The 14,227-nt window shown below is 41.0% G+C and overlaps 1 protein-coding gene across 3 annotated transcripts in view; it reads right to left on the bottom strand.

The window, feature by feature from the left end:
* The window catches only part of BICD1 (BICD cargo adaptor 1), a 169,152-nt gene that overhangs the window by 46,396 nt on the left and 108,529 nt on the right, over window positions 1-14,227 (bottom strand). For all 3 annotated transcript variants that reach the window (XM_072954440.1, XM_072954441.1, XM_006199979.4), the window contains exons 3-4: window positions 9,345-9,497; window positions 2,410-2,835 (exon numbers count right to left, since the gene is read on the bottom strand). In XM_072954440.1, the coding sequence (XP_072810541.1) occupies window positions 2,410-2,835; window positions 9,345-9,497 (579 nt within the window). The remainder of the gene's footprint in view (window positions 1-2,409; window positions 2,836-9,344; window positions 9,498-14,227) is intronic.

Consider the following 14,227-nt stretch of genomic DNA (forward strand, 5'->3'; position numbering starts at 1 on the left):
AAATAGATGATTACTTTGCTGACAACGAAATGAGAAGTTAGTGTTCCTGGTGTGAGGCTGGAAGCTGCGAAGTCCTTCCTGTGTCGAGCCTGGTTTTTCGAAACTAAATTTGGAGCAAACTTTGGGACACAAGGCCTTACCAGCGCCTCCTTGCATCTTTACAATCTGTCAGCAGTTACTGGGTGCTGACGAAAGGTCTGAAGATCCACAGCTTTCTTGTGTATTGAGGGAAGGTTTACCCAGCCAAGCTTTTCTCATTCTAGCTTTTTGCTTAATGAACATTCCTTTTCACGCCCTGATACTAACTGCCACCTTTCTGTACTCCTATTAGCGACCACATTCCTCCCATCTGAGATGACTATCCTTGAACTAATTATCCAACAATAACAGTTAATACTATTAATAATGGCTAAATAAACTGAGTGCTTAATGAAGTAAAGGCTAGGGAGCAGAAACAGTGGTAACCGTTCATGATGATGGAGCATTCACCATGTGCTTGGCCCTGTTCTAAGCGCTTTATGTGTATTGCCTCATAAACCTTTATGACACTTTGAGGAAGGAATAATGTACCCCCATTTTATGGGAGAGTAAAGTGATGTCCCTCTAAGAATGATTCTTAATTAGAGGTCGACCTTGGAACACTTGAAATGCATGGGCGTCTCTGGTCACCCCATCTGTGAGGTGTAACTAGCATTTAATCGGTTGGGACCAGAGATGCTAAACTTCCTGTAACTTATCAGACAGTCCCAGACAACGAGGACAAAGCCCACCCCAAACGCAAGGTGGTCCCCACTGACAACCTCTCTCTTGCTGAGAACTTGTTTTCTACCATTCTTTTTTTTATTAAACTACATCTCTTTTTTGGATTTTTGTGTTACCCAGCTCAGATTACATTTAGGATTAAAGCTGAAAATAACTCTGAGCTTTCAACCAATAGCTGACCTGGTTGAAAACTGTTGGGCTGTTTTACGCATAAAAGCCCCTCTTCCTAATATATTCTACTCTGTCACCAGAATTAAAAAAAGACATTGAAAAAGAAATAAAAAGCTTCAACCCATTATTTTTTTTTTATCCTAAAGCCACCAACATGATAGTTTAAGGAAAATTTTACATTAATTCTATTCAATTTGGGGGGCACAAATTCTTATAAATATGTCATGCAAAATCTTTTCACTAGGAAATATGTTTTCCACCCACCTGAGTGTATTAGTGTGAACTGAGCAAAAAGACATAGAAAAGTGTTATCTGCACAGAACTGGACTTTGCAGTCACGCGAGTCCATATGAAATTAATTTCCTTCCAGTGGCCATGTCCTCTTACCTTGATTCAAATTAAACATTGAGAAAATGAATTCTCACTAATTCTCTTTCAGCAGCCTAAAGCGCTGGGCAGGTAAAGTTAAAAGTTAAAGGATATATTAACTCTTGATATAGTATTAAAAATAAACCTAATAATAAATTAATTTCATTGGTTCCCTAGTCTGTTTATTTCTGTTAGCTACCTTTTTCAGTCATTTCCATCTTGGCAGGAAATTCTAAGCCCTGTTTGCTATAAAAATAGTATGACTGCCAGAGTCTTAAGGCCTCTAATTATCAGATGCAAAGAACCTTGAGGGGAGTAACAGATGAAGAAAAAGCCACAGATGTGATCAACTAACAAGCTTGTTGTACCAGATTCCTGGCTCAGGAGATCTGTGTGGAGTCCAACAATTTGCCGTCCTCAGAAGCCCCAGGTGGTAGTGGTGGCAGGGATGCTGGTCCTCAGACAGTGTTTCCATCAGCACTGGATGAAATGTCTCGGAGGCAAACTCTGCCCTGGAAAGTCATTTCACCGCGAGATAAGCTTAAAGGCCGGGACTCCCCACAAGATACTTGATTTGAAGAAGCTTAAAATTTAAGGTTTAGCTCATGCTGGAATAAGAACTCATTAGTTTCAGGTTTACACCTGTTCTGTATTTGCAATCACACTCTCCTGGCTGGTTTGTATATAGAAAGCCCTTCGTGTCTTTTAAAGCCCAAAGTATTGCTGTGAAGCGTTGACGATTAATCTTAGAGCCATACGTAGAGTTGCCTGTGATGGAAGACTTCATTTTCTGCCTTGTATGGAAAGCTTTTGAATTCCTTTTTCAGAAATGCATCAAGATACTGTCTTTTCTCCCCTCACACCTGATCGCCATCTATCTTGTGGCTCTAAGAGATGAATTTTGTAAAGCAATGCAAATGAGAGATTTCTCTTCACCACCTCTTTTCTTGTGTGTTTCTAAAATACTGTACTTTCAAAGTTGCTACTTACAAAAGCACTATTTTAAAAAATAATCCAGAACTAAGACGTGACAATAAGAAATCCCACAACACACTACACGCAATCTACAAAAAAATTCATTCTCGCAGCCCTAAACCAACTTCTTACCTGCATGAGCTGCTGCTTCAATTTCTGTATTTCTGAAATGTTCAGCTCACTGAATAAGTCAGAAACAGGGTGCAGGGCCTCTCCTTTCCTTAAAGTGGGAGTCCGATAGTCTCCGTTCAGCTTCACGAGGGGCGCGTGGATGTGCCCGTTCATTTTGTCATCGTTGTTCGGTTCAGCCCCATCCTCAGCAAACTTGAGTCCATCTACCGAGATGCCGATGTGGTTGTCGCCGAGGGTGATGTACTGCGAGAGCTCCTTCCGCAGGCTATTTTTCTGCTCCCTCTCATTTTTTAAGGTCTCCAGGGCTTCCTCCAGCTGGTGCTCGGCGATCTCCTTCAGCCGGATGGCATCTTCCAGCTGGCTGTTGAGCAGAACTGTCTCCTCCTCAAACCGCTTAATCTCATGCTTTAAGCCTTCATATTCGACCTGAATCAGACAGGATAAAGAAGATTCATAAAACTAAAATTTGGGTCTGACAAAACTGCCATTAAACACGCCAGTGGACATGAAAAAATTAGACGTCTACAAAATAAATCTATAAAGTACATGGAAATACACTGCTAGGGTAACAGGATGGTTTCTTCAGATACTATATATCCATATATATATAAATTCAATTCCTAGCAGAGATGAAAAAGGAACTCTCTTAGGACTTCTTTTATGGGGTCCAATGGTCAAAAGAGGGCACGGTTTGCCTAATAAATCAAGAATATTTTTGTAATAGTTTATCAAATTATTCACAATCCAAGAAAAGTTTATCATCACTATTACTTTATTTAATTATTAATAATGAGGAAATTTTTATACTCAGGGCTAAGTTAATTGTAAGATCACAATAAGAATATAATCACAATAAAACATGTTTGGGAGTAAGATGAGAAAGCAAACTTCACGCCCTTAAGGACAGAATCTGGAATAACTACCAATTAGGCAAAAATTAAAAAAACGCATGGAGGTGGGTCAGGATGGCAGAGTAGGAGGACGTGGAGCTCACTTCCTCCCAACAAACACGTCAGAAATACATCTCCATGTGGAAGAATTCTCACAGAAAACCCACTGGAAACTGGCAGAAAATCTCTTACACAACCAGAGCTGCAAGAAAGATCCCCACGTGATCGGGTGACTGTGTGCCAGCCCCAGGAGCTTCATGCTGCAGGTTGGACAGACTTGGCATCAGGCTTCAGACTGTGGTCAAGTCTGCTGCCCATCTTTTGTTTTGGGACCAAACTGAAGGGTCACACTTCCTGGAGCATGTTTTTCTCATGATGATACAGGAGGGTAAGGGGATTAGTCAAACCAGGCAAGCATGCCTGAAATCTGCACACCATCGGGTCTGCTAACCTTCCACTGGTCAGAGAGAGTCACGTGACCAAGACCTCCATTAGTGGAGCCGGCCAATTTACCCTGCCCCTCCCAGGGCACTGCCAGGTGATGCGGCAGAGGGAGAGAGTAAAGAATTGAGAAGAACAATCTAAATCTGCCACACACATCTACAATCACATGATGAGATGTTTTCCTTTAAAAAAAAAAACTTTATACTGTGGGTAATACGAAAATACCCAGCAGCAAGAAGAGCTCAATGAGCCCCAAGTGTCCACCACTCAGCTTCAGCAATCATCAATTCCTGGCCACCGTCCTTTCATCCGTATTTCCATTCACTCCCGTAGCTGGATTATTTTAACTCCTGGGTATCACATACTTTGGGATCTATCTCTAAGAAATAATTTTTTTTAAAGCATAGCCATATTCCCTTGAACAGATAATTTCTGAGTAACATGACAGAACCCTAGTTATCAAAAACAGTATCACCAGTGGGTTTGTAATGACACAGGAAATGAATATCACTTTGAGTGAAAAAGGAATGTATTATTGCAAGTATGCAATACAAGAGATCAACTGGACATTTAACAAAATGTTAACAACAGGTGTTCTGTAGGGGTGGTAACAAAGGCGATTTTTAAGGGAAAAAATACAGATATACTGTTATCAATATAATACTCTTTCCAGTTACAACCAAATAAGGGTCTGTTCAAACGCCCTCTTGGTTGTGAAAGTCCACAGGTGAGACGGATCTCTACTCTGAGTCCACATGCTTTGCTTGGAGGCTTTTCCATGGTACCACATGCCACCTTTCAATAAATATTTTATATCCACAGTTGCTTAGAGGAAATACTTTTTATGCACCGAGGTGTGCCTCAGAGTGCTTCAGTGTTCCTTCGTAGTGTTTCAACAGAATTCTGCTCTTAGTAAGCATCTGCTGAGTAAACAATTGTGAATGAAAAAATAAACTAGAAAAAAGTGTAACAATGTCAGTTACTCCCTTCTCGTGTCATCACTGCCGGGCTGCATCATGACTAGAGCCCCAAGAAACAGAATGAGAAGGCACTTAAAGGGTGGTGTTTGGTATCTTAAAGACAGCATCAAAGTAGACACCATGAGAAAAATCAGTACTTTGTTGGGATTCCTTATAGCAACTTCGGAGTTTAGTAATTCTTTTTATTTTTAACTACATGAGGGCTGGAGATAGGTACACAATCTTTTCAGAGTTTAGGAATGCTAAAGATCTCATTCTGCACCTGTAGTGCCACACCTAACACATAGCTTTAATACTCAATTACATGGATAGCTAAATTTACCACCTGCCTTCCCTACTGGGACTTGAAGCTCCTGGGGCCAGTGATCATGTCTTTTGTCCTTCAAAAAGTACATGGCCTCGTAGAAGGATACTCCTGGGGTGGGAAGGAATAAATTAATTGGGAGTTCAACATGTGCAAATACTAACTACTATACATAAAACAGGTAAAAAACAAATTTCTTTTCTATAGCACAGGGAACTATATTCAACATCTTGGCAGCTTATAATGAAAAAGAATATGGAAATGAATATATGTATGTATATGTATACAAACATTATGCTGTACACCAGAAATCGACACATTGTAATTGACTATACTTAAAAAAAAGAAAAAAGAAAGAGACCCCTGAAACACTGGTTAAATGAAATCAAACTGAATTGATCCCCCAGGGTCCCCTATGATATTATTATCTGATACAGAAATATATTCCTAGAGGAAATATTCTTCAAAATAAAAATACAGTTGAATTGTTAATTGAAAACTAGGGTTTTTCAGTGCTTAGATAACAAATATTGAGTGCTTTAGTTCAATATATGAGATACTAGAGACATGAAATTTATTACTTCTCCCTTCCTCCCACCATCTCAACTCTAAAAAACTGAAACTAACATGATTTCCTGCCCCAGGTTAAGTAACACTGGAACCAGGCAAAATGTCCTGCCCCTGTGGTAACCGATAGTGGGACTTGGCATAAAAAACTTAGTTGCTTGTGGGAAATACTTGCTCTTGGAAGATGAGACTGAACTACAGTAGCTTACCCAAGACTCGCATCAAGAGCCTCCCTTTGTTGTGCCTCTCAACTCAAAGCCATGATGTCAAAAACCCTGTCTATCCCAACCAGTTTCCCACCGTGCAAGACCCACCTTAAAATCATCCAGTCCAGAGCCTAAAAAATTCTATGAACATCCTTCCTGTAGATACCCCAATTCGAGACACTACTAGCGCGCTGTCGAGGTGGTCTCTTACTGCGAGAGCTGAGAAACAGCTTTGCTTCATCAGCAGGTTTTTCTGGTGGTCTGTTGGGGAACTGAGAGTTGACTTCTTCTTATGGCTGCTGCTGTTTACTGTACTTCTTTCAGATATATTGGTTTGAAAAAGTATAAAGGTATAAAACGTTACTTAAAAGGCTGGGTCACAGAACCAAATCAGCACACAGAGGAATGTGGCTAAAGTGTTCAGAGTCAATTCTTTGAGGTTCCACGCATTTCATACTTAGGGTCACAAATAACAATTGGTATGGTTAATTAGAATAATCTTAATTTAAAAAAAATTTTAATGGAGGTACCTGGTTATTGAACCCAGGACCTCATGCATGCTAGGCATGCGCTCTACCACTGAGCAGTGCCTACCCTTCCCTAATTATAATCATCTTAAATTTTAGTTTCCTTCTCAGTTGAATTATAAAGGAAAAGATTTATTCATTGTTTCAACAAATATTTATTTAATGCCTACTATAGGCCAGGCTGTGTTCTAGGTGTCATAATTTAGCAAAAAGAGATGGAAACAAACTAATCTATAGGAGCTATATAGGCAGTAAAAAGTGGTATGTAGACAATTATTTGGAAAATAATCAATAAACAGTTACAAGGAAAATGGAACTTCAGGGGAAGAGAATGTTCTAGTTCTTTGAACTAAGCATTTTACAATCTGGGTAGTTTTGCTGTTTAGAGAAACCTCACACCAGACGGGAGAGCACGCTTTGTCCAGGGGGCTTCAGCACAAAGCAACATTCAGACCAATTTTGAGACTGAAAACCAGCCACTGTCATATCTTTTTAAAAAAAAATTGTGGCATTGGTACATAAAACATTATACTTCATACTTAGTTAATTAGGAAGAGAGTTTATGATAGATGCTGAATCCTATGAATAAAGACCAACAGCAGGAAAAAAAGGGAACCAAACCCCGGCATTTGCGTAACTGGGAGAGGCCTGTGACACCGCAGTGCGCCCATTTGTCAGGGAATAAGCCAGAACAGCCCTTGGTATAGGAAATGATTTCAAATTAATTAATTAGACCCTTAATTGGGAAAATTACCATATTGCACCTAAAAAACAGAATTAAAGAGATGTATACATTTTCCTGTCTGTTTTTTTCAACCTTCTGAGTTAAACATTTGATTTCCACGTTTCAGTGACTGGTGGGAGGGCATGAGTAAGCCATAAACAGTAACGAGCCAGCCTGATGGCACGAATTCCCGCCGGCGGGGCAGCTGGGCGATGAATACTCACGGGATACCTCGGCAGTCTGTCAACAATACCTACTACTGGCCTACATGGGCTTCCCGAGCCAATGGGTCTAGCACGTGCAGCGCAGGTGGGAGGCTGTCTGGCCGCACTCCTGCCTGTGCCCAGGGCACGGACGATCTGTAGGAGTCAGGAGTAATGCCCACTTTAAATGTTTGCCCTTGAAGTAAACTTGCTTCAAGTCCTGTACATTCTTCATCAGCGACCACAAAAACAAACACAAAAAATACCCTTCTCATTTCAAGACATTTCCAGGAAGCACTATTTTTTTTAAGTGGGGAGAGGGAGGTAATCCGGCTTATTCACTTTATTTTTAGAGGAGGAACTGGGGATTGAACCCAGGACCTCATGATGCTAAGCATGTGCTCTACCACTTGCCTATACCCTCCCCGCCCCGAGAAGCATTTCTTTTTAAAAATCTAATTTTCTCCACTGTGAGGTCACTGATCACAACCAAATCATGACCTGGGACCCCACAGTACCACCAGCCCTCGGCATGCACACAGTGATTCAGTGCTTCAAGGTACAAACACATGGGACATCCTGGTAATCCTCCTTTAATTGTCTGAAACTAACCCCCATACTCCTTAGCAGACAGCTTGCTTCCCAACCCTGCAGAGCTAGGCGGAGTGACAACGATCAAGAAATCAGATTTCAGTTGTGCCAGTACATAGATTTCTTTTTTTCTGAATTTTTCCTTTCCCCTCTTTATCTTTATATGTATCAAAACCACATGGTTGCCCCTCAGTATCCTTGAGGGATCGGTTCCAGGAGCCCCAGCAGTCACCAAAGTCCGTGAATGCTCAAGTCCCTCGTATACAGCGGTGTGGTATTTGCATATAACTTACGCACATTGGCACATCTTTAAATCATGGTTAGATGACTTATAACACTTAATGCAACGTAAATGCTATGTAAATATTGCCAGTGTTAGGCAAATTCAAGTTTTGCTTTTTGGAGTTTTCTAAAATTTTTCTTTTTTTCTTTTCTCCTTTCTTCCCTCCCTCTCCCTCCCTCCCTTCTTTCATTCTTTCTTTTTTTCTTTTTCTTTTTTTTAATCCATGGTTGGCTGAATCTGTGAACCCATAGATACGAAGGGTCAACTGAAACAGCTCTGGATGGAGATACCAACTTGAGAGGGAGAGGAAGTGAAGGCACACATCTGGGCTGGCCTCTAAGTTTATTGAAAGCAAGAATCCTGCCTTACGGATTCTGGTACCTCTCTAGCCTAGCACGGTGCCTAGCATGGTGCCTGGCACAGTTTCTTGACCTAACCTGAGAGGTTGTAATGGTGTTTAGACCAAAACAGGGTTGTGGTTGAGGAACCACGTTGGAAAGACCTTGAAATCCAGTTCACCTTTGCTGAACAACCTATGAATTGTATTCACAAGTCAATTCTACTAAAAGCACAGATTCAAGAGTGCTCTTACTAGTGACTATAACAAACCCCAGGGCAAACCGATCGGGAAAATTACACGGTTAAGCTGTCTAAGCCTCACTGCCCCCCAGATTATTTAAATGTACACATGTACTCTTTCTAGTCAGGTCACAGCAGAATAAAGAAAACAGGAATTTTCTTTTGTATAACGTTGTTCTTACCACTTTATATTTCATAATCCCTTTCCCTGTATGGTTTGAAAACAATTTAAATGAGAGAGAGAAAGAGAGGTGGGGAGAGAGAGGGAGAGGCTAATTGAGATCGCAGGGAAAGCTTAAGCTTGTCGCACAAAACAAGCTTATAAACTCAGGCTTTTAATAAGTCTCAGGTTAAACTGGTTACGATACATTTAGCTTCCTCCAAACATAAATTAATATAGAGCTAAAGTATAAAGAAAATGTTTTCTTATCCAATAAAGCTTTACTGGTATTTATACTACTTCTAGGTTTGCCTTCTACATTTTAGCTGAAATAAGACGGCTGGGAAAGTTCAGCATATGAATAATATATGGAGATGGAAGCAAATTTCGAGTTTCCTTCCTAGAGAAGATTTAACCTCAGGGGTCAGAAGGTGTGGATCTATCTGGAGTGTCGCCAAAAAACTTTTTAAACCTTACCTGGTTCTGCTTTAACGTGGACACCAGCTTCTGCAACGTGATGTTCTCTTCTTCTAATTCGGTGTAGTCCTGAAGGAGGCGGGCCTCCCGAAACTTGTATTCTCGTATTTCATCCTTCATCCGTATTCTCTGTAGCTCCAACATCTCATTGTTCTGCAACGAAAGAATAAATAGTCAATACAAAACATTCTTATCCTAGATTTTGTGAAGTGTAGAAATGAAGTCTTGGCAGTTAAAACATAATAAAAAACATCTCATGGATTATAAATCGGTACCACCTTTTTTGAACGGCAATTTAGTGATCTCGATCAAACTTTAAAAGTGCATACACATAACATAATCTAGCAATTTTACACCTAAAAGTCATTCTTTTTTTCTTAGTTTTTTTTTTTGGTGGTGGAGGAGGGAGGTAATTTGATGATTGATGTTAATGGCGGTACTGGGAATTGAACCCAGGACCTCTTGCATACTAAGCACACACTCTACCACTGAGCTATACCCTCTCCCCACTAAAAATCATTAAGTAAATTTTCTTAGAGGTAAATGAAGAAGAAAAAGAAATCCAGGTATAGGGACACAAAAAATTGGAAACAATCTATATGTTTGCTAATGGAGGATCAGTGAAATAAACGATCATGCATCTCTTAGTGGAGCATTATAAAATTATTAAAAAGAACAAGAGAAAAAGGCTTTATGCACTAGAATGGAAAGATAGCCACAATGTATTATGAAACATAAAATAAAGTTAGTATGCATACAATACCAACTTTCCATACTCAGGGCTGGTGGGGAGGTCCCCTCTGCAAGTTTCAAAGTCTTCCAACTGCCTTGGTCCAGCCACTCTGGCCTCAGTCACCTGGCTGCAGCCACAGAGATCCCCTCTGCTCCCACACAGAGATCCCCTCTGCTCCCTCCCCGTGGTGGGCCTGCCAGTGGCTCCAGCCCTCAGGCGTTTGCATCCCACCTCCCACAATTCCTTGCCTCCAGATCAGGGATCTTTAACCCCATTTGTGCCATGGCCCTTTCTGACCACCTGGTGAAGCCAATGGACCTCTTCTCAGAATAATATTCTAAGGGACATCGAAAGGGTTCAGAACCTCCCAGGCCAAAATATGCCAGTTTGGTACATTGACCGTTTTGAGCTGAAAGCACTTGAGAAATAGCAGAGGGAGGAAGGCCTCTCTTCCCTCCTCCTTTCTACCTAAAAACAGGACATGAAATTTCCCTGGAGAGAGGTGCCCCCCGGACCAGGAAGATAACGTTCTCATCACCAGAGATGGGTAGTCTATGCCAAAATGACCCAGACAGACAGACCTGCTAAAATAACCTTACTTGGTTTCCCACACATAGTTCCTCCTCACTGTCCCACAATACACTGCCCGTCACCCAAGCCCCTTTGTCTTGTCACAGCCCCGGGATTTATCATTCTTTGTGTAAAAAGCTACATAAGCCTTGGGGCCTTAATGACCTTTTCTGCTCTTCCTTTTCCCTTTGAAGGCTCCCATGTACAAGTAAAAAAATTAAATAAATCTGCAAGCTTTTTTCCCCCGTTAATCTGTTTTATGTCAGTTTAATTCTTAGTTCCAGTCACAGAACCGAAGAGGGTGGAAGGAAATTTTCCTCCCTTCCAGTGGGAAGGACAGGATTACTGTGCTCTACGCTGGAATTTGACACAACATTGTAAAATGACTACAACTCAATAAAAAAATGTTAAAAAAAAAAGACAGGGTTACCAAGGACATTGATTATGTTACAATTAAGCTAACACAATATTTTTTAAGACTATGATATGGCAATCAGGGAGATGGTTACAGTAGTGGCCCCCAGTTAATCACACTTCTCTGTGGTCACACGCTGTGGAGTTTCTGCTCAAACCGACTCTGAACTGGCCTCTGACTTGCTGCGACCCACAGAACGCAGGGGAAGCCTCAGTCCCCAGAAGCCTTGAAGCGCTTGCTCTTTCTTGGAACAAGGCCACCCATGAAGAAGGCCCAGCCAGCCTGCTGGAGCCCGGGCCCAGCCCCCAGTCCGCACCGGCTGCCCGGCGCCGGACTGAGACGTGTCGAACTATTTGGTTCAGCTGAGCTGCCAGATGACGGCGCCACAGGAGTGGCCCCAGGCTAGTCTGTAAGGTACACCCAGCTGAGTACAGCTCAAATATCTGATCCATAGGATCATGGGTATTATTTTAAGCCCTTAATATTTGGGGCAATTTGCTACACCTTAACACATAACTGATACAGTTAAGACATGTGCTTCTTTATTAATGGAATGTGTAATCAGACCGAGTGGCAGATTTAAGAAATAACTGTAATTTCAAAGCAATGATGATATTTCATGATCCCGCAAGAACTAAGATGTGATATGAAAATTTTGCTCACAAAGGAATTTGTGCTGCTCCTTACAAAAAAACGGAAAACAGAATGGAGACTCCTTTAAAGACTAAAAATAGACTTACCATGTGATCCAGCAGTCCCACTCCTGGGCATATATCCAGAGGGAACTTTAATTCAAAATGATACATGCACCCCAATGTTCATAGCAGCACTATTTACAATAGCCCAGACATGGAAACCACCTAAATGTCCATCGACAGATGACTGGATAAAGAAGTTGTGGTATATTTACACAATGGAATACTACTCAGCCATTAAAAATAATAAAATAATGCCACTTGCAGCAACATGGATGGACCTGGAGATCATCATTCTAAGTGAAGTAAGGCAGAAAGAGACAGAAAAATACCATGATATCACTTATATGTGGAATCGAAAGAAAAAAACCCAGACAGACAAATGAATTTATTTACAAAACAGAAACAGATTCACAGACATAGAAAACAAACTTATGGTTACCAGTGGTGGGGAAAGGGATAGGAAGGGATAAATTGGGAGTTCGAGATTTGCAGATAGTAACTACTGTGTAAAAAATAGATTAAAATGTTCATACTGTACAGCACAGGGAACTAGATTCAATATCTTGTAATAACCTATAATGAAAAAGAATATGAAGACGAATATATGTATGTATATGTACAACTGAATCATTATACTGTACACCAGAAAGTGACACAACATTGTAAACTGACTATGTTTCAATTACAAAAAAAAAAAAAAAACCTGTCTGCATAGCGTGGCCAACATTTGTTTGCCAAACACCTGCTCTTCTCATTTTCTGTGAATTGTCTTTCTCCCCTTTGAAGCTCCAGACCCCTACCTCCGCCCTCTTAGCTCGGAATGGTACATAAGCCTTGATTACTTGGCTGCTGGGGAGTCTCACATTTTTATGGGGCTCCCTTACAGTTTTCTTCTGTTAATCTGTCTTATGTCAATTTAATGATAAGACCAGCCAATGAACTTAGAAGGGAAGAAGGAAAGTTTTCCAGCCCTACAAAACCTTATACGAATACACCCTTTGGACTCTGGTGAGTCTTCTCAATGATCTGACCCTGTGTAACTGCTGCAACTTTAGGAAAAACAAACATAACAGAAATGGAGGCGAGCAGAGTGGAGGGCAATAAATAATGAATTCCAGCAGCTGCCCAGGAAGACACTGCACAGAAGACAAGGCGTAGCCCCCCTGGCTCACACCTTGAACAGTCAGGAGACAGTGAGCTGCTCCGTCCCCACAAGGCAGACCATACAAGTCAGCCCTGCAGGGAAGCCGAGTGTCAAGGCTGCAAGTTGCATCAGAATTTTTTTGCCTTCCTAAGATAATACTCTGAGGCATTTTTTCATGCACTCTGTAACAGTAAGAAATCATTGGAATATGTTTCTACAAACTGCATCTTTGCAGACAGACTTCTAAAACCAAACAAAGTACCATAAGGCAAGATGAACAAAAGAAATACTTGAATACTACTCTCTAAGCAGAAATTCAGTTTAGATTGGAAATATATGAAAGGTATACATAAATTGAATAAATATACTCAATAACTTTTTTTCCTTCTTGGCAGGTGAAGGTTATAAATTGACTCTAAGTCTTGTAGTTTTCTCATGCTTTTACATTTTCTTTTATAAAATGCTTTTTTGTCATTACTTATTCTACAGTCGCTCAAAGTGAATTTTTCAATCCATTACAGTGCCATTGAAGTGGGCAAACTTGATTATTTAATGTTTTAATAAAAGTTGTTTTCGCCACTTACATAGAACATACCAGGCAGAGGAAAGAAATTTCTCAGGCATAAAAAGACAGCAAAAGAATGCTATGATTCAACCACATATAACGAATGCATAATATTAGTAGTTGGTAGTTAAATATGGGACAAATAGTTAAATAAAAAGAATTTGTGGTATCTATTCTACTATAATAATCAGTAAACTGAAGCCCAGAGAGACGAAGGAAACTGGGGTAATCCACAGAGGTAGGAAATACCTACCTAGTTATGATCCAAATCTCCCAGATCCTAAATTTGAGCTCTTTTTTTTTTTTTTTCTTTTTTGAGCTCTTTTCATTAACACATTCTCACTGACTTTGTCTCCTGGCTTCAGGCAGAAAGCCAAAGAAAACAAATTGAAAGGAAAAGACTAAAACATGCAAGGGGAAAGTGAATAGTCCTCTGCAAATCAGGCTGAATTCACAGTAAAGAGAGGACCGAGGGGCTGTGGGAGCCTCAGGCTCCGAGCAATGTGGCATGTGGCTCTGAGGTTCAAAGAACACCAATTCAGGGAAGAAAAGGGAGCGTCTGGGGGATAAGGACCGTGCTTTCCCTCCCTGGAGACTCGGAGCTCTGCACAGGGGCTCCCATGATGGCTCCCTTCCCCCAGCCCTGGGAAAGAGTTTTGGAAAGTGCGCTGGGCATCTTCTTTTGGCACCTGCTGCTCAGGGCTCACTGCTGCAGAGACAGCACGAGGGCTTCCGGCTGGTGAGCGCCTGGTGTCTAC

This window comes from Vicugna pacos, chromosome 34, assembly GCF_048564905.1.
Source record: "Vicugna pacos chromosome 34, VicPac4, whole genome shotgun sequence".
Classification (NCBI taxonomy): Eukaryota; Metazoa; Chordata; class Mammalia; order Artiodactyla; family Camelidae; genus Vicugna; species Vicugna pacos.